Source organism: Tribolium castaneum, chromosome 8 (assembly GCF_031307605.1).
Source record: "Tribolium castaneum strain GA2 chromosome 8, icTriCast1.1, whole genome shotgun sequence".
Lineage (NCBI taxonomy): Eukaryota > Metazoa > Arthropoda > Insecta > Coleoptera > Tenebrionidae > Tribolium > Tribolium castaneum.
This window is the reverse complement of record NC_087401.1, coordinates 8,116,921-8,138,349: the sequence shown is the minus strand read 5'-3', so window position 1 is coordinate 8,138,349 and position 21,429 is coordinate 8,116,921. Positions and strand designations below refer to the sequence as shown.

Genomic DNA, 21,429 nt, shown 5'->3' with positions numbered 1-21,429 from the left:
GTTAAAAATTGTCCAAAAAATCACTACATTAAATCGAAAATGGTATGACTTACGTATTTCGATCATTTAAGCACATTTTGGACCTGACGAGTAATTATATCGCAAGATTTTGATGCAAATAACTTGAAAAATATCAGATTGGGTCGAAAATGTTGTTCAAAAATTACACTGTTTTTGCTTTTATCAGCGTTTTTAACAACAAAACGGCAGTTGCTTTACTTTTCTTAATGGCTTTTATTACTCTTAAATATTTTATTTTTTATTTACGGAAATTGAGAATAACAAACAAAATTTCGAACAACTCTTATTTATTGTGATTTGTGTTCCCTAAAAATGAATATTTGGTTGCTTGCTCATCTAATACAAAAATAATAAACAAACAATATAACATTATTTATTTGTTACTAAAGTTGTTACAGAATTATTTTAAAACAAATAATAAAAATCTAAAATCACCAGTCTTGTTCTTTAAGTATCGCCGTAATCGGCAGTTAAAAAGTGAAAATGGCAATCTTTTTTTGCGTTTTTCTCGGAAACTGTACGGCTTAGAGCAACAAACAAAAAAGCGTCTGATAGGGCTTGAAATTATCTATTTTATCGTCAAAACCCGGGCAACAGTTTCGGGTACAGAGGCATTTAAAATTTTACACTAAAAAAGTCATAACTCAAAAAAAATAAAAGTCGTAGAGCAAAACGGTTAATTCCAGTAAATTCTATGGCCTAATATACATATAATATCAGTTTTTCATACGATTTAAAATTTTAATTTTTTTGTTAAAAATTAGTGTAGCTATTATTCATAATGGATACTTTATTCTTCAATAAAAAAATATTATTTAAAAACTTTAAAGTTTTAGAGCAAAACGGTTTTGTTCCAATGATTTGTGCATCTGATTTCACATGTCAGATTAGTTTTTCACCCGATTTAAAAATTTTTTTGTGTAAAATTTTAATGGTCATTTACAATAAATGAAAAAAAATTAAACTCACTCTAGCAAAGTTTTATGGACTTTTCTATGTTTTTCCAACCTTCAGGAGTTGTTAAAAGTACAAAAAATGTCAATAGGGTTCGATATTTCGATATTAAAGTTTGTTTTTTTGTAATTTTTGCGAGATTTTTGTCGATTTTTGGTTCCAGATACATTTATCGATATCGAGCAATAGCTCCGGAACTATTAGAGATAACCTTATGAAGTTTATTGTCATGGAAAGCCCTTTTAATTATTTATCTTTTTCAAGAAAGATCATTGTTCTCCGACTAATACTTTTCGAAAAAATTCCAAATAAAGCAAAAATAGGTAAAATAAAAAAATTAGGAATTTTTGTTTTTTATCAGCGTTTTAGCACGTTTTTTTCAAAAAACGCCAGTTGCTTTACTTTCCTTAATTATTTTTTTTACCTTTGAATGTTGTATATTTCATTTAGGGAAATTTAGGATAAGAAACAAAATTTCGAACAACTCATTTATTGTGTTCTCTAAAAATGAATATATGGTTGAAGCACATCTAATACAGAAATAATAAACAAACAATATAGCATCATTTATTTGTTATTAAAGTTGTTACAGAATTATTTACCTTTACAAAATGAAAAAAAATTAAAATCACTCTAGCAAAGTTTTATAGACTTTTCTATATTTTTACAACCTTGAGGAGTTGTTAAAAGTACAAAATAAGTCAATAAGTTCGGTTTTTTAAAATTTGATTTTTCTAATTTTTATTGATACCCAAAACATTTCTCGAGCAATAACTTCAGAACTATTAGAGAAAACCCATCAAGTTTATAATCGTTGGGAAGCTCTGTTAATTGTCTTTCAAAAAAGATCATTGTTCTTCGGCTGATAGTTTTTGAGAAAATTCCAAATAAAGCCAAAAATAGGTAAAATAAACTATTAAGAATTTTTGTTTTTTAATCAGCATTTTAGAAACAGAAAACCGCCACTTGCTTTACTTTTCTTAATCGCTTTTTTTACTCTTGAATGTTTTATTTTTATTTAGGGAAATTTAGGATAAGAAACAAAATTTCGAACAACTCTTATTTATTGTGTTCTCTAAAAAGAAATATTTGGTTGCTTGCACATCTAATACAAGAATAATAAACAAACAATATAACATCATTTATTTGTTACTAAAGTTGTCACAGAATTATTTTAAAACAAATAATAAGAATCTAAAATTACCAGTCTTGCAACCTGATTGTCATCAAAAATAAATATCAAACGTTGTTTTTCATTAGTTCTTCTTTCTGTTCTTCGTTCCTTCTCTCAACACTCTTCTTAGTTTTCCTCCCGCCTATATAAACACTATTATACATGAAATACTCCTGGATTTCGGCCAACTTGATCCCGTGCGCTTCCGGTAGCAGAATGTAGGCATAAACCAGGCCAGCCAACGAAGTAACTGCAAAAAACCACTGAAGTCCCGCCACGCCATTAAACGTCTCCTTGAGCGTATTGTAGCTCTGAATCGACAAAAACATGATGAAGTAGGCCGTGCTGTAGACGATACTATGGGCCATCCCTCGTATTTCGATGGGGAAGAGTTCGGCCGTCATGGTCCATGGGATGGACAGGAGACCCACCATGGAGGTGACGACGTATAAGAGGATGGCCACCACAGGCACCCAGTTTAAGGTCGTGACGCCTGGAATGGGTTTCAGGGTTAGCAAGTGGTTTGATATTGAAACGAAAAGTGTGACAGACCGTCCTTAATCCAATAAGTGTAAAGTCCAGAGACGAACATGCAAACAGCCATGGCTAGAGAACCGTAGATTATGAGGGTTCGCCGGCCGAAGGTTTTGAGCATGTAGGTGTTGATGATGGACATGAGGAAGCGGACGCCGCCGATGAGGATTGATACGAAGTAGGGGTCGAGGCCGCTGCCCACCTCCTGGTGGAAAAATCAAAAATACAGGCTGTTTTGTCTTAAGGGGTTAGCCCCAAGATTCGGAGACAGGACAAAAGTTTATAAGAGAAAATTTTTGAATAGGGTTTTTACGACATAAAAGCATCTATGTTTCTAAAGTTACCTATTTTGCATAAATCATAAAACATAAATTCAAAAGCCAGTGAAGTAAGTAATTTTAGATCTCAATATCCTTCGTCCAATTTTCAAATTACACGTTTTTGCCACAAAAGCCGGTATTTGTTAGGGATACATTGTAAATCATCTTGGACACTTTCAGAATACGAATAATTTTTTAGAAAATGTTATCAGCTTTAATTTTGGTAAAAAGATAAAAATTTATAGGAGTAACAGTTTTCGAGATATAAGCAAAAAACCAAAAAAAAAACTGTAATATTAATTAAATCTTCAAATATAATTTTATCAATAATCTTTATTTTTATTTACCAACCTTTCTCAATCGGTTTAATCTTATTAATTTAAACAGTATTAATTAGATTAATTAATTAATGATAATTAATTAAATTATTCTGATTTTTATATATTCTACCCAAATTATTTTTGAGAGAAAATTTATTTATTTCTTAGGCAATTTCTCGCTTTAAAACTAAAAAATGACTACCGAGAATATCTGTTCACAGATGAACCTTTGCTTATAAATAAAAAAACACTCATAAAACACATAAAAAGCTATTGTAGCTTAGAAAAATTAAGCGCTTGCTTATAGCAAATTTAATACTATTAGTATTATTATTATTATTGTTATTATTATTAATATGATTATAACCCCAGTCAAATTAGACAAATCGGTTGAAAATTTTTATAGAGTTGGAGTTTTTTTTAAAAAATTCCTTTACAATTGGGAAGACGTATATTAAAAGTTTCCGAGGTTGGAGGACGAGCTCGAGAAGATGGAAGAGGTTAAAGCAGTTTTTTTATGGTTTTTTGCTTATATCTCGAAAACTGTTACTCCTATCAATTTTTGTCTTTTCACCAAATTAAAGCTCATAAAATTTTCTACAAAATAGTTATTTGCATTTTTCTTGTAGGACTAACCATAAGCGAGATATAAGTTTGAAAATAATTAAGAATTTAAAAAAATGTGCTTTTTCGTAAAGAAAATGTCTTGTGATTTAAAAAACTGATAATACACTAAATTTGTTGGGTCCAAACTTTATTAGAGGAGAAAGGAGGAGACATAGAAATCACTGCAGTCTTCAGAGTCGTCTTTAGATGCTGCATTTTCGTCTTCGTCTCAAACATTTAAAACTGAATTACATTTTTGTTCAGTAAAATATTAATATATAATTAACTTAATATACATATTTTGGATACATTTTTTAATAAACTGTATGTATTGAGTCGAACATTTCAATCTATCATATCATCTGAGTCATCTTCTGATGTTGAATTGTGGTCTTCAACTGGAAAGCCCGACGAAAGAAAGTATTTTTTTTTCTTATTTTGCACATTTTGTTTAGTTGGGAGATGCTTTATACACACTGTTGTCATATAAATACTTATGGTATACTAATGTTTAATTATGTAGTGTAATGTAGACACTAAACTTCAAAAGCTAGTAACTCGCTTACGGTTAGTTTTACAACAATGAGGCTAGAACTTTTTTCTAAGAAGTTTTATCAACTTTAATTTTGGTAAAAAATGTTTTGGCGCACTTACTCTTTTTTGGAGTGAAAAATAAAGCACAAACTGAGAATTTCTGTAAAAGAAACGAATTCTGTGTTAAATTAAATCCCAGCGACACGTTTTAGGTTAAGAAAACCCACCAGAAACTCTCAATTTGTGCTCCATTTCACTCCAAAAAATTCAAATGCGTTCTTGTAAAATTCTACTATGAAATGAAATGGGATATATTTTTTTGTGTAGTAGTTAATTTTAAGTTTTTGAGAAAACGTAGTTCGAGTTGTTTATTTTTGTATTGAAATTTACTGCAATAAAAATTATGTTTTTATTTTTCCTGCAAATAATAGGAATTAATAAATAATTGTATCTTAAATTACGAGATTTTAATGCCTAATTTCTGGCACCTAAATAAGGCTCTTAACTTCCTAACGAGCTTCCTAAGAATCTATACACAGTGTTGTCAATTATGAGTCTTGCATTATCTTAAACTAGCTTAGTAAAAATTACTTTAATTCTCCACGTTTTCTAAAATATATTTTAGAAACATAAAAAAGTAGAAAAGCAAGCTAACTGTCATTTACAACTGACTTATTTAAAATATTGTCTGTTTCTCTAAAAGTAGTCCAAAATTTTACATAATGACGTGGTGTGAATTTAACATGAGTCTTTGATGGCTCATAATTTAACAAATATCACGCTCGTAATTTTTTATGGTCTGTAACTTAAATTTTAAATCGATTTTACTCAAAAACGGTGAATTGAATCGAAACAACACAAGGGACCATTTTTATGCAGAAAACGATGGAATTTACGATTTTGTTACTGAAAGTGTCAAAACACTAAAGCCTAAATAGTTATGGTATTTTTTACCCTACTCCCCTACAGTTTGGGACGCCCCTGATTAATTTTTTTTACATTGTATTCTCGAATTCGATTAGGCGTATGAAGATTATTAATTGTACCAAATTTTGTAATGTTATCTTTAATGGTTTCTGAAATATTGAGATAAACCCACTAATAGAAGCACCCCTTTCAGGGGGCGTAGCTCCCTTATGAAATGTTTTTCGATACATGTTCATAGAAAACTTTTGTTTTAAAATTGAATGTTCTATCACCTGTTTAAATTTGTAACAATAAAAACGGAACACCCTGTATAAAAAATTTTATATTGTTGAAGTTATACATATTAATTAATATCTTAGTCATTCGGTTAAAAAAGAAAAAGCATATATTTCAGAATTTTTAGAAATCGCACCCCCAAGGAAGTTAAATGCAAAACTGCTTCATTTTTGAAGTTATATAGAAGAGAATTGGCATATGAACTTACGGTTAAAAATAAAGAAAATGTGTTTCAGGATTTTTGAAAATTACATCCACAAGAGGGTTAAACAATTTTTTTGTTCAGCATAAAAATGCGCAACTTTGCCCTAATTTAACCGACCAAGTTAGTATCTCATAATAACTGAGATTCCCAACGTGGGGCTTGAAAAACGGACACTAGACGAAAAAATTATGCAAATTATAACTTAAAAATTCTCAAAAACTTTGCTGTTTTCTCTTCACCGTTTCTCTTTACCGTTATTGACAAAAAAAAATCTTTCAACTATTCCACTAACCTGGAAGAAGTTAACTGAGTAGAACAACGTGATGTAAATCCCCGAAAACTGTTGAAACACAAACAAGCCCAAAAGAATCAGCAAGGGTTTATAACCAGTTGGTTTCAACAGTTGTTTCACTCTTGCCACAAATCCTCCACTGTTAATTTTCGCTTTTTCCTTTTCTTCGTGTTCTCTAATCAAATATTCGAATTGCACTTGTGCAAAAGTTTGATCATTTTTACTTGGCACTCGTGGTTGGTATTTATTTAACCAATTAATGGATTTCTTCGCTTGTTCATTCCGACCTTTGGCTATCAACCAAGCGGGACTTTCGGGGATAAACATAACCAAAATGAAGGGCAGGATAGCGTAGACGAGACAAACCCATGCCACGGTCCTCCAGTTCATCAGCCAGCCCTCGAAATAGGCCAAAACGACACCTGCCAATGTAAATTATTTCCAAATTTATTTAAAAAAACAAATTGAGGAAGCTTTCCAAAAAATATATTTTTTAATTACAGTAAAGTGCGGTTATAATGAACTCCAAAAATGTATCAAAATCAGTTGGTAATATCCGAAATTCGCCCTATAAGCAGTAAATTAAAAAAAGGGTTTTTTGCAGTTATTTTTACTTTACATACAGCGTGGAATTTTTAACTGGAATAAGATTCATAACTTTGATTTACGCGATTTTGGTGAAAATTCCCGAAACAGGTCAATTTTTGTTTTTTCTTGCCCACTATTTGGTGCATATGGTTTTTGTTTATTTGTTGTCAAAAATGCACAGCCATCTTTAACTTTTTGTTTCAAATGTACTAACATGTCAAGTGACACCTCGTACGAAAAACCTATTTTATAAGTTGAATATTATTTAATGCAACAGTTGTTCAAAATGGGCACCGTTATTCTCCTGGGAAATAACATAACGGCAGTAGCATGAATTTCTAACATTTTGCAACGTTTCTAGTGTGTTTTGCCTAATTTCAATTTATAAAAATTAGTTTTCATTTTTTTATCGCGTAGGCTTTGCAAATATTCAGAAAACAAAAATGCGTTGTATTCCTTGCAAAGTGCTCTTTCACATGAGGTGACACATACCGTTACGTTTGAAAAAAAAAGTTGGAGGTGGCTGTGCAGTTTGGACAGCAAATAAACAAAAACCATGTCCACCAAATGATGGGCAAAAAAAAACAAAAAGCGATCTGTTTCTGGAATTTTTACAAAAATTGTGTATATCCAAGTTATGAATTTTATTCCAGTTAAAAATTCTACACTGTATGAAATAAGACGAACTAAATAAGTATCAATTGTGAAAAACACATGAATCCTTTGAGAAGCAGTAATATGTACAGGGTACTGTATTTTCATGTCCGAATGGGAGATCTCTGAAACTAAGAGGTTTAGAGAAAATTTAGTGACACATTCCGGGGTCCGTTTTTCGAGAAAATAATTTTGGTCAAAACAAAAGTTGACATTTTGGCGAAATCTTAAAAAGTTCATATCGTTCTTATTATAAAAGATACACATTTGAAACCCAGACATTATTCAGGCACTTTTTTTACAGAGAATTTAGCAATGTTATCATTTTTTTTTTCTAAACTGAACTGAAAACTGTATAAATTCAATATACAGGATGTCCAGCTCAGCTCCCGTCTTCTATAGCTCAGTTATTAAAGATGGAGTTTTGATATTTTGTAGATGGTCTTTATACTCTAGGACACATTTAATATTTTTGACTATACAGAATGTCCCTAAAAAAGTATAACGTCATAGTCATAATTTTTTATCATTATTATTTTTTGTAACAATAATTCCTGAACCGATTTGAAAAAAAACATTGGGGACTTATAAGAAACTAAAAAGGTATCATAATGAGCACAAAGAATAATAGCATGCTGTTCAAAAAATTCATTATTATAGCGTCACACCATTTTTGGAACAGTCTGTATAATCAAAAATAATTTCGTGGAAGGTATCCTAAAGTATATATAACATTTACAAAATAACAAAACTCCAACTTTAATAATAACTGAGCTACAGAAGACGGGATTCGGGCTAGACCAGCCTGTATACTTTGGATAAAAAATATATTTTAAATATTTGAAAGTAGTTGGCAATAGAAAAATTATTTCACCTAAAAGGTTATAAAAGCAAAAAATATAAAATTAAAAAAATAAGCTATGTTAAAGTTATTTTCAATTAACAAATACGATCGTCGCAGATTTTAATTACATAAATGTGCAGAAACTTGAAAACGATGTGTCACTACCATTTGATGACACTTTTTAATTGTTTAGTAAAATGCATTGGAGGTGACGCTGAAAATTTTATGTATTTTTTACGGCAGATGGGATTTGATTTTGGTGTTTGGATTGACATTTTTTTGTAAAATAAAATTTTATTGACAAGCAGTCATACAATTAATAAGATTCTTTTTTCCGACATTTTATGTTTAATTTGAAAATAGACTGACAATGTAAGCTTGTCATTTTAAATCTAAAAACAAATGATTTTACTAACCGCAAAAATTTAATGTAATAATATTTTATTTGCAGTTTTTTTTATTAATTAGTGTTTAAAAAATCATTACATTATAAATACTTGTTGGGTAATATATTTTACATAGTTTTAATTAAAAATTCAAAGTTTTTTCATGACCTACTTTAAAGAAAAAGCGAAATGTTATCAGAAATCAGAAAAAATAACTTTTTCAAAAATATCACAGCCGCCTATGATTTCTATCAAAAAAATTAAACTTTATGGTATTACAGCTAAACAAATGGTTAAAAAAATCGCTAATAACATTATTAAATTGTCTGTAAAAAAGTGTAATGTCTTTGTTTCAAATGTGTATCTTTTATAATATGGAAGATATGAATTTTTTGTTTAGTCGAAAACGAAAGACGATAGCGGGATGGGTTTTGACTAAAATTATTATCAACGCAAAATTAGTTGATATTGTGTTTTTTAACAAATTTTTAGATGCTGAAGTGGAGATTGCACTCTCTATATCTCAAAAACTAGGAAAAGTAGTAAAAGTTTGTAAAAGATTTATTTTGACTTCCTTTGAGCTCTATTATCACAAAATATTTGCACAACTATCAAATTCTTACTGTAATTATGTTTTTATTAGTTAAAATGTTAGTTATTAGTAAAAATGTTTTTAGTTAGTTTTAGTTTTAGTTAGTCAATATACAGGGTGTATATGGAGGGTGGTAAACCAAAGTTATATTTTTTTAAATGGAATACCCTATCCATTTTTGCACAATTAGATTTTACACAAAAAAATTTTGGAATCATTCAATTTTTCGTTGAAAAAGACCAATTTTTAAAAAATCACTACGAAGTCATCAATGAATATTTTTAGACAAATTTGCCACAGAAAAACTGAATACCTTGCAGTTTTAGCAAATAGTCGACCTTTATTTGAAACACGCAGATAATGTACAGGGGTGTGCCAAAACACAAAAAGTTAAATCACTAATTTTTTTCATTTGGAACACCATATATTTTTTTACACGTATCGATAGCATTTTGCATAAACTTTCTAATGATTTAAAATATTTTTCGAAATTTTTCAAAAATTTTATTACAAGAAAATTTGTTATTCTAGATTCTGATAAGTCAAATGTAATTTATTTTTTGATATGTACTAATGTAACTAATTACAATAGTAATGTAATTATTACTTGATACATAAATGAATTTTACTCATCAAGAATTAATAATAAAATAAATAAAAAAAGAAAAAAAAATTTGAATACTTTAACAAATAAGCATATGGTCAGAAAGCTTATCAAAATGCTTTTGATACGTGTAAAAAATACATGGTGTTTCATTTGAAAATAATGAGTTATTAAACTTTCTGCGTTTTGGCACACCATGTACATTAACTGCATGTTTCAAGTAAAAGTCGACTGTTGCTAAAATTACAGGGTATTCTGAGTTTTTCTGCAAATTTTTTGGAAAATGTTCTTAAGCGACTTTGCAGTGATTTTTCAAAAACTGGTATATTTTATAACGAAAAGTTAAATAATTCCAAAACGAAAAAAGATAGACATAATATAATAGTTTATATAAAGTTACATTATTTTTTTGCGTAGAATTTAATTATGCAAAAATATATAGGATGTTCCATATAAAAAAATATAACTTTGGTTGACCACCCTGTCTACAACAATCTGTGATTAAAAATATTTTTGTGGACTTTAAGTCGATCTATCCGACAATGAAAATGGCATGGCAATGTTTCAAGTAATAAAAAAAGTTATAGACCGATTACGCGCTCCAGGGTCACCCTGTATAGTTGTAAATAAAATTAGTAAGATGTTGAATTTCGTTATAACCGGACTCAACTGTATTTTTATTTCATTTAAAATGAAAGAATCTTGCTTTGCAATTTTTGACTTGGTCTCGCTTCGTGCGATTAAAATTCTTGCGCGCTAGCTTCCAGCTATGAATTATGATTTTTGACACAATCGTGTCGTAATCTCTTGATGTGAAAGCGCTTGATAGTTACCTAACGAAGTGTAAGCCGGTGCGAAAGACATCAAAGATCCACGCATATCGGCTCTGGCTATCTCGGTAATGTAGACCATGGCAGGACTTGTGCCCCAAGCTAAAATTATTATGCAAATTGATTTGAAAGGTTTCGCTTATTTTTGAATTTTCACCAGCTGCGAATCCTGTGATTATTCGACCTATAATCATCATGAGGACGCTTTTCGATGTCGCGATTATTATCCATCCAACAACTGCTGGTATCATCGCCAGTTTAACTGTATTCAAACGACCAATACTATCCATTAAAAAACCGCAAGTTATTCCACTTACTGGAATCGTAATTGTGACAACACTGGCTGTAAGAATGAAAAGAGAATTATTCAGAGTGGTTTAATTGTTCGAAAGTATGGACTATAAATACTAGGATGCGACAAGATATTTAAAAAATGGCTTTATTTAAATAAATGTGATCATAAGACAAATACAAAAAGGCAGTCCGAACATAGAACATCAAATTTTTGTGTATAATAAGAATTAAACGTGATGCAAGAAAATTATAAAAAACTACAAGGTGTAACGAAAATATTAAGGTGACCAACTTCGAAAAATGCAAAATCATGAGAAGTAACCCCATTATGTTTATTATAATTTTGATAATCTATTTTTTAGAATGAATAGTTTTCAAAGAAATTGCAAACAAATGCAAAAATTACAAAATGTTATAACTTAAAAACTACTAAGAATTTGGCAACTTTCTCAAATCCAATCGATTTCCCAGACTATTTTACATAGGTTTTCATTAAAATAGTCTTACTTTTTCGAAGAGGATTGCGTCATCCACTTTTGGATAGTGAGTGTGTGAATACTTCAACATATTTTTTGAAATTCGTCCGGAAATATTAGACGTGACGTTATTATGTTTAGGATCGTTAAAAAGCTTGTTTACTTTTTTTTTCTCAAAAAAGATCATTGTTCTACTGTTAATTGTTTTCGAGAAAACTGCAATAAAAACAACAATTACAAAAATTATACTTAAAAAACTATATTGAGAATTTAGAAATTTTCTTGAGACCATCATTTTGCATAGTTTTACGTTAACATAATTCGTCGTAATCGACGTTTGAAATGTGAATATATGAATGTTACAACATTTTTTGACATTCATCGAAAAATAACTCTAATTTTATTATTTAATTTTATTATTTTAATTTTGTTATTACAATTTTTGTCAAAAAAGATCGTTGTTCTTCGATTAATAGTTTTCAATAAAATTGCAAACAAACACAAAAATTAAAAAAATTAAATTATAACTTAAAAATCTTTCCGAGTCATTTTACATCAAAAGTTCACGTCAAAAGTAGTTTTACTTTTGTTAATAATTTTGTCGTAATTGATGTTCTTTTGAGTCAGAATAAATCGTTTTTAGCTACTTCTTAAAAAGTTTCCTGATTTTTAAACTCTGTAAAATAATGATTAATAATAATAATGACAATAATAATGATGATAATAATAATAATAATAATAATAATAATAATAATAATAATAATAATAATAATAATAATAATAAAAATAATAAATAAAATAAAAAAAGCTCTATTCTATTCTGTAGTAAATTAATGTATCATGAATTTCCTTAATTCTATAGTGATATAGTGGCGGTCAGCTTGATTTGCGTGTGCGTCATCAATTTCATTTTTTTCATTACCAACACAAAGCTATAAAAAATTATCAAAAACAATGCAAATTTAAACAGCTAAGGGCTATCTAAGGGTGGTATCCTTGAACATAAATTTACATGTGCACTTCGACAACACCGTCAAGTGTCACGAATTTGTCAAACTGACATTGACAGTAAATTATAGACGTCGTCGCATGGTTGTCGAAAGTGTTATCGGTGTTAATCGCAAGTATTTTCTGTTCGTTTATTGTGTTTTGTGATTTGCGTTTCGTTAGGTTTTTGATTCTGCGTTTATTAGTTCTTGTTTTGTAAATCTGTATTTTTTGTAACAACTCATAATTTAAACACTTCGTAACCTCAAAAAATATTTGATAGTTTGTCACCGCTATGCCCCTGCTATGTAAACGTAGTGACAGAAATGTCAGATGACGCACACGCAAATGGAGCTGAGCGCTACCATAAGTAAAAATAAGTTATGATGTCAGTTACGATCAAGAAGTAAATGCTGAATATTAAAAAGGAAACTTTTTCTGTAACTACAGAATGACCCAGGGGTGTGTAATCGGTCTATAACTTTTTTGGGAATTGAAATATTGCTATGCTGTTTCTATTATCCGATAGTTCGATTTAAAGTCCACAAACTAAAAATATTTTTATTATGCTCAGGGTGTTGTATACAAGGGTGGTGAACCAAAGTTATATTTTTTTAAATCGAAAATGTTTGCATAATTGGAATCTACGCAAAAAAATAATATAACTTTATATAAACTATTACGGGTCTATCTTTTTTCATTTTGTAATTATTCAGTTTTTCGTTATAAAAACGACCAATTTTTGAAAAATCACTACAAAGTCGCTTATGAATATTTTCCGGCAAATTTGCAACAGAAAAATTCAGTTTTGTAGTTTTATCAAATAGACGACTTTTAGTTAAAGCACGCTAATAATATACAGAGTGTGCCAAAACGCAAAAAACTCAGTTTTTTCAAATAGAACAGCCTGTATTTTTTTTTCACGTATCGATAGCTTTTTTGATAAGCTTGCTAACAGAATAGGGTTTGCATAGCAAATTTAAAATAATTTTCGAGATTTAAAATAAAAATGAGTTTAATACAAAAAAAATATTATTCAAGAATCTGACAACTCAAATGGTAATTTATTTTTTAATATGTACTAATGTGACTAATTACATTTGTAATCTAATTATTACTTAATACATAAATGAATTTTGTTCATCAAGAATTAACAATAAAATAAATAAAAAAAGAAAAAAAATTTGAACGCTTTAAGAAATATTTCAAATTTGCTATACAAACCGCTTATCATTAGAGTAAAGGCTTATGAAAAATGCTATCGATAGTAAGAAATACATGGTGTTCCATTTAAAAAAAGATTTATTCAAATTTCTGCGTTTTGGCACACCCCCTGTATATTATATACGTGTTTCACGTAAAAGTCGACAACTGCTAAAACTACAGGGTATTCTGAGTTTTTCTGTTGCAAATTTTTCGGAAAATATACGTAAGCGATTTCGTAGTGATTTTTGAAAATTTGGTCTTTTTTATAACGAAAAGTTGAATAATTCCGAAACGAAAAAAGGTGGGCCTATAATAGTTTATATAAATTTACATAATTTGTTTGTGTAGAATCCAATTTTGCAATAAGATATAGGGCGTTCCATTTAAAAAATGTAACATTGGTTTACCACCCTGTGTACAATAAAAATATTTTTAGTTTGTGGAATTTAAGTCAATCTATTGGATAGTAAAAACGGCATAGCAATATTTCTAACAACAAAAAAGTTATAGACCGGTTGTGCACCCCTGGGTCACCCTGAATATACGGGAAAATTAAAAAAAAAATTAAACAGTAGATTATTATTATAAAAAAATTAAAGCTTGGAAACTTTTGTTTTTCTTTTAAATTTTTTTGTACATTTTTAATTTTATTCGTATTATTTTTTCCCTAATTTTTTTTCACTAAATTCGTTATTAATTTGCAAAGATTATCAGTTCCTTTTTTAGCAAAATTTTTGTAACAATCTATGAAAGTCAAAGAAGAAATTAATTTATCTCTTACGAGATGAAGCTACGTGTACGTGTTTCATTTAAGTTTTTCATTGAACTAAAAGTCATTTTCATTATAGGAGAATTTTTTACAACTTGTACATTTTGTTACAGCTTGTTTTTTGTGGCAAATATTAAAATCAGGACATAAACGTGTAGAAAATAATTTTTAATCAATGTTGTATGTACCGGGTGCTCAAAAACTGGCGCACCAACTCAATGGAGTGTGGAAGAGAATCGGTTACGTATAAAAGTAAAAATAGTAAAAAATTCTTTGTATTAAAGTTATTGATAAATAACAGATTTTAGATAAACGATGTGTGGCAACGTTGTCTAACAGTCATGATCGCAACAGAATTTGATCAACAATAAAAATAAATTATTTTTGAAACGGTTTCCTAGGAAATAATTCCCAGTGTTGGCACATCTACAAACTGTGATTTTTTGATGAATTTTATTTTTTTTAAATACAAAAAACTGTTAAAGTCTGATAAGAAATTTAATAATAATTAATCATCGTTTTGTTAGGGAACGATTGCTCAGTGCGAAACATAAAAACATTAAAACATAATGAAAACTGAAGAAGTTAACAAAATAAGTTGATTTTTTAAATATGACTTTAGGGATTTTTTCAATATTTTTCCCGTGATCTACACATGCTTCTCAACAACGTATCACTGAGTTGGTGCGCCAGTTTTTGAGCACCCTGTATATTTTAAAATTTTGCCAATTATTATTTGTTTTAAAAATTCGTTTAATTATATTACTTAAATATTTAATTATTGTTATAGTAATGACAAATGATTAATTTTCCAACACAACAGTGTAGATTTTAATTATACAGTGGAACCTCTATAAGTCGAAAAAAGTGGGACATTGAGATTTCGAAAAATAGAATATTTATTTTTTATACATAAATAAACATAAATTTGTAAAGTGAAATTTTCAGCTAATAATAACTTTATTATTACCCTTAGGCTAATTATTCGTCACTTTTTACAGTGCAATAATTACAATTTCAATATTTATGGCATCCATCAAATGATTCGCGGTGAAGTTGCTATGTTTATGGTATGGTTCACTAAGGTAACATCAATGCTCATGAATAAGCATTTGAAACTTTATGTTTTTAGAGAATTAATTAATCTTTGAGAAGCAAAAACAAAAAATAAGGCGTTCCACTTAACTTTTCCAAGTTATTCAATTTTAAAAAAACTTTTTAATTATTTATGTTCCTCATTGCATTGCGCCAATCAATTAATACAGGATAAAAATTTTGAACTCTCCTCTTTAAAGTGGGAAAGTTCGACTTTTCTAGGGGTCATAGTTTCTGACTTACACATTTTTAAAAAGAGCTAGTTTTGGTTAAAAAAATTAAAATATTTCAGAAACTAAGCAAAATCAACCAATAGGTCATAATCATTAGTTTTAAAAGCTTCCTTTAAAAATGCAAAAAAATATAGGGTGTTTCATTTAAAAAAACGTAAGTTTGTATTGTGGCTAATTACCGAAATACCCTGTACATTTAAAAATAATTTTAGGTGAGGCAGGGGATTAGTATCTATGGCTTAGGAAAAAAAGTTATGACTTTTCTCACATTTAAAGGTGACTAATGGACTTTAACAACTCGCTGGGACATCCTGTATTTTTATACCTTTATCGCAACATTTTGAAAAATATGGGACGGAGTGCTCAATGTTAGCCTTTTCTCCAAAATAATTTGGGGACGATTTATTTTGTATTTCCTAGTATTTATTTTTCCAGTGTGTAATTGAATTAGTTAATTACCGATCCATGATCCTTGATCTTTGGTGATCTTGAGGTCCGAGTCTTCAGCATTGAGTTGAGGTAAAAGAATGGCAGAGTAAGCAAATGAGATTCCGACCACGACGTGAAATAGGGCCCCGATGGCTGCGGCCAACATCTAATTATTTTCAAACAATTATTTATTTGTTGTCTGAGAAAATTGAAACTTACTTGAGGGAGCAGAGTTTTGAAGCTTTTACCCTCATAGCGACTGATTGAGCCCCTGCTGCCCACAGTTTCGTTGAATTTGTCCTCACGTTCCTTCTCCTCTCGGATTTTTTTCTCATTTTCTAAAATGCTGAAATTTACAACTTAATTGAAACGCAAATATTGCCCGACTTTATCTTAATGATACACGTACTCTGAATTGAATGAACATTATTGAGTACCTTGTTGATGCAACTCAACAATTAAAGATTTTATAGATAAAATAGCCCTGAAGGTTACACAATTGAGCAAATCATTTTCATTGTGGAAGCCTTGATAATGATAGATCAAGGGTTTCAGCTTCGCTATTATTGCCGTTTCAAAAATACAGAACAAAGACACTTTGCGATGATTCATTGCTTGCAAGGCACAATTATTCTGAGAAAATATAGGCGTCAAGTGCAGCCAAAGCAATTAAAATGTTAGCAGATCTCAAGTAAATTGTTTCCAAGTGATAATCATAAACTTTCTCACCGTTGGAATCATCGCAATTAACATAAAACCTTGCGTTAAGTAAATATGGAATTTTAAGGAACAACAAGCAAAGTAGACAACAAATTTAAATTCGAAAAAAATGTATAACAATGGCAGGAACTGGACATTTACGGGAAATATTACGCGCTCAAAACCACCGAAATGGTAAAAAATTAAATATTAAAAAACTTAAAAAAGTCAGCCTGTTCAAATAATTTGTTTAAATGGTAAATTTTTTAAAACACTAAATCAGAAAATTAGAAACTTGAAAATATACTTCGAAGTTTTGAAAAAAACACCTCGACTCTTGAAATTTTTTAATCAATAAACAAATATTTTTTTTGAACACGTTTAGATTAAATATAATTACTTACGAAAACATGTTTTCATTTAATTAGACATTAATAAATTAATTAAATTATTTCGACTATTTAATTTTATTTAAGTGACAGTTAATTGTTGTTGGATATACCACGATGATTTAGTTTGTTTTTAAGCGAGGAACTCTTCAAATATTTTTTTTAGTTGTAAGGTTAGATTGTAAATTATTCCCAATTTGTTGAATTTTTTAGAGTAGAAAATTAATTTATTTAAGCGAAACAAGTGCTAAAATTAGGCGATTTGAACATTTTTTAAAATACCCTAAAAGAAAATTCTAAATTAAAATAATTACTAGTTACTACGGATATCTAAAGGTTAGGATACGAAACGATGTTCAAATAAAACGTTCTCCTTTTCAATAATACGTTATTAATGCCGCCAGAGAGCGCAGTTGTTCCATTACCGTCTATGTTTTCGGAGCAATAAATTTGAAAAAATTGTTGTATTTGTATATCGTTTCACACACATTAAGCAAAAAACAAGTATTAAATTTTCAATAGTAAGAGATAAATAAAATGCAAAAAAATATCGAAAACTAAGTTTAAAAAAAATCCAAACTTTTACCAATTTGCACTTTACCCCATATTTTTCAAAACGCTGCAAATACGGTTAAAAATGCACGAAAAATGTTGGAAAGAAAGTTGTGGAGAATTAAATTTCCTACAAAAAAGTCCGCGAGACCATATCCTTATCTTCAACCATTTAGGCCTTAAAGACGTTCAAATACGCTCAAGCGACGGATTTGCCTCATTTTGCCGGTAGTCAAGTATTAGAAAATTAATTTATACCTAAACCGGTGAAGATAGAAATATGGTGTCGCGGACTTTTTTGTAGAAAATTTAATTCTCTACAATTTTGTCCTTTACACTTTTTTTGTATCTTCAACCATATTCGCAACGTTTGCAAAAATATAAGATGGAACGGAAATTGATAATTTTATGCGATAATTCTTTGCGCGCTGTCGCATATTTATCAAAACGCTGGAAATACGGTTGAAGATACAAAAAAAGTGTAAGGAACAAAGTTGTAGAGAATTAAATTTCCTACAAAAAAGTCCGCGAGACCATATACTTATCTTCAACTATTTAGGCCCTAAAGTCATACAAAGACGCTCAAGCGACTGATTTGTTACATTTTACCGGTGGTCAAGTATTGCAAGTTAATTTATACCTAAACCGTTGAAGATAGAAATATGGTGTCGCGGACTTTTTTGTAGAAAATTTAATTCTCTACAACTTTGTCCTTTACACTTTTTTTGTATCTTCAACCATATTCGCAACGTTTGCAAAAATATAAGATGGAACTGAAATTGATAATTTTATGCGATAATTCTTTGTGCGCCGTCGCATATTTATCAAAACGCAGGAAATACGGTTGAAGATACAAAAAAAGTGTAAGGAACAAAGTTGTAGGGAATTAAATTTCCTACAAAAAAGTCCGCGAGACCATATACTTATCTTCAACTATTTAGGCCCTAAAGTCATACAAAGACGCTCAAGCGACTGATTTGTTACATTTTACCGGTGGTCAAGTATTGCAAGTTAATTTATACCTAAACCGTTGAAGATAGAAATATGGTGTCGCGGACTTTTTTGTAGAAAATTTACTTCTCTACAACTTTGTCCTTTACACTTTTTTTGTATCTTCAACCATATTCGCAACGTTTGCAAAAATATAAGATGGAACTGAAATTGATAATTTTATGCGATAATTCTTTGTGCGCCGTCGCATATTTATCAAAACGCAGGAAATACGGTTGAAGATACAAAAAAAGTGTAAGGAACAAAGTTGTAGAGAATTAAATTTCCTATAAAAAAGTCCGCGATCCCATATTTAAATCTTCTACAGTTTAAGTATCAATTTGAGTATCAATTCCCATAAGAAGTGTGCCTAGTCCTTTACCTTCTGTAGCTTGACCGCCGCTAAAATGAAGCTTCAGCGTTTTTGAAAGTCTTTATGGCCTAAACCGTTAAAAATAAAGACATGGTCTCGCGGACTTTTTTAAAGAAAATTTAATTCTCTACAACTTTCTTTTCAACATTTTTCTTGTATCTTTAACCATATTCGCAGCGTTTCGAAGAATAGGGGAGGAAGCGCAAATTTTAAATAATTTTTTGTTCATGTTTTCTATGAAAATTTTAGTAGTCAGTTTTTCTCAGACTGTTAAGAATGCAAAGCTTAACATTTCTGCTTTTTTCCAGGTAATTTGTAAATTGGTTGAATTTAAATTACTTTACGATTTGACACCGAAACGTTATAACGCTTGAAGCGCCCTCATTTTTACTCTACCGTACTATTATTTTGGGTTCAGAAAATTGTATCTCCTTTCCGCTCCTAAGTTATAGTTCTCCGTACTATTTACAAATAGATTTTTTTTAATTTTTTAATAAAGTTTATTTGGTTCTTATTGCAATAAAAGATACGAAAGCTAGTAAAGTATTTTTAACTAAAAACATAAAGGTTTTTGTGCCCTGATGTTTACTCATCATGGTTCAATTTTTCTGATAACGATAACAAATTGGACTAACTATGCGACCAGTTTTTGAAATACATATAATGTGTAGAAAAAGTAATTTTAACAGACTAACCCTGTATAAAATTTTGTTCGAGAAAAAACTTATTGTTTTAAATAAAAAATGCAACAATGAAACCTAGATAAACTTACTGTAATTTATTTGTTGAACACTCAAAACTTTGCATTTTCTCCTATTTTATCTAGTGTTTTATTATTTTAAATAATAAAATAATGAATGAGTTGTTTTGAAACAATTCTTCAAATTTTCAAAGTCAGATAAAAACATTACTTTGGAAAAACAAAATAATTGGACATGAAAAATATCGTTGGGTGACATTAAGTTGCCAAAGATAATTTGAATTATGTGCCTATGTTTGGTTAATCGTTTATTTTAAAATATGTAACAAAACCTCTGTTTTAGTTTATTTGCAAGTCGAAAACTTTCCAAAAAAAGACACAAAAATAAAATTTCTTCGTAAAAAATAAGAAAGCGGCCAATAAAACGCTAAAAATAGCCCATCAACAAGTGCCAATTCTCCCAACAGCTGAAGTGTGACCTTGCATCAGTGTTTGATTGAATTTCGAAAATAAGTTGAGTGAACTCGCACACAAAACGCGAAAAATTTCAATTACCTTGCTTAATAATTGCATAATTACTCAAGTGTTGTTATCGGGCCATTATTATGAGTCAGTCGAGGAAAGTCAACCGAATTTAAAAAATTAATAAAAGTGCAAGTGTCAATTGCCTGACCCAAATACGTCCCATAATTAATTCAAGAATGTACTTACTTCAAACTGTAGCAGCTACCCCTGAAAAAACACAGTTACTTAGCTTAGGGGCCCAAAAAATGTGCAAAAAAAGGACCCAAAAAAATACGAACCCAATAGCGTCCATTTTTGTGTGGAGTTAGGCGACCTGGGTTCAGTTCTGCAAAGTGTGTCACTTCAAAGGTCAAAAGTGGCCAAAAATCCAAGCAATTGTTGGCACTTACCGGTCTTCAGGAAAAAGTGGACGCATGTGTGTTTGCTCGCGAAGTTGTTTGCACAATAAATCCACTCACTCGTGCAAAATTAGCTTAAACAAGTGATTCTCTTTCATTCTATCCTCTCGCGCGATTAAATCGAGACGCTGTGATAAACCGAGATAAAAATGATAAACCAAAATTAATTACTCGAGTGCTTTCGACGTGTCTCATTAAATAATCGCAACGTTTTTGTTTCACCGATTTGAGAGTGCGTTCTGCGATTTTTCAAGTTCAGTCGGACACGGTTAAAGCCACAACTGAGCGATTTTAGCTTTTGGCAAAACGACTTTGGTAAAAATAGAAATTTCTAACGCTATTATTCAAAGACGCAAGAAGGTTGCACGAGTTGAATGAGTTGGGTGGTAAATAAACGAAAACAGCGGCGACTCGCTTGGACGACCGCGAAATTAAGTTGCAAAAATAAAAATAATTTTGAGGAAAATAAACCAGATGTTTGGCGGCTTTCACGGATGAATTATGCACGCATCAAGAAAACTAAAATAGAATTTTCATAAATATTTCTATTGTTCGAGACTACGGACGACTATGAGTTAGGAGACGAAACGATTTTCTGACCCCAAAAAAATTAAACGGCAGAGGGCGTTCCGAGAACGGCGCCAAATTGTTTT

At 30.0% G+C, this 21,429-nt stretch overlaps 1 protein-coding gene across 4 annotated transcripts; it reads right to left on the bottom strand.

The window, feature by feature from the left end:
- Positions 1 to 2,095: 2,095 nt before the first annotated feature.
- LOC659655 (facilitated trehalose transporter Tret1-2 homolog) lies at positions 2,096 to 21,075 on the bottom strand. Of its 4 annotated transcripts, none has more exons than XM_008196816.3 (10): positions 20,768 to 21,075; positions 20,657 to 20,718; positions 20,565 to 20,585; positions 16,370 to 16,496; positions 16,181 to 16,316; positions 10,819 to 11,004; positions 10,665 to 10,763; positions 6,164 to 6,585; positions 2,702 to 2,888; positions 2,096 to 2,642 (listed from the first exon to the last, which is right to left on the bottom strand). In XM_008196816.3, exons 2-10 carry the CDS (start codon positions 20,668 to 20,670, stop codon positions 2,215 to 2,217), a joined length of 1,620 nt encoding a protein of 539 aa, XP_008195038.1. In that variant the 5' UTR covers positions 20,671 to 20,718; positions 20,768 to 21,075; the 3' UTR covers positions 2,096 to 2,214. The 4 variants fall into 4 exon arrangements, with proteins under 4 accessions (XP_008195038.1, XP_971034.1, XP_008195037.1 ...); XM_965941.4 differs by having other exon boundaries at positions 20,657 to 20,703; XM_008196815.3 differs by lacking the exon at positions 20,657 to 20,718.
- Between the last annotated feature and the right edge of the window lie 354 nt (positions 21,076 to 21,429).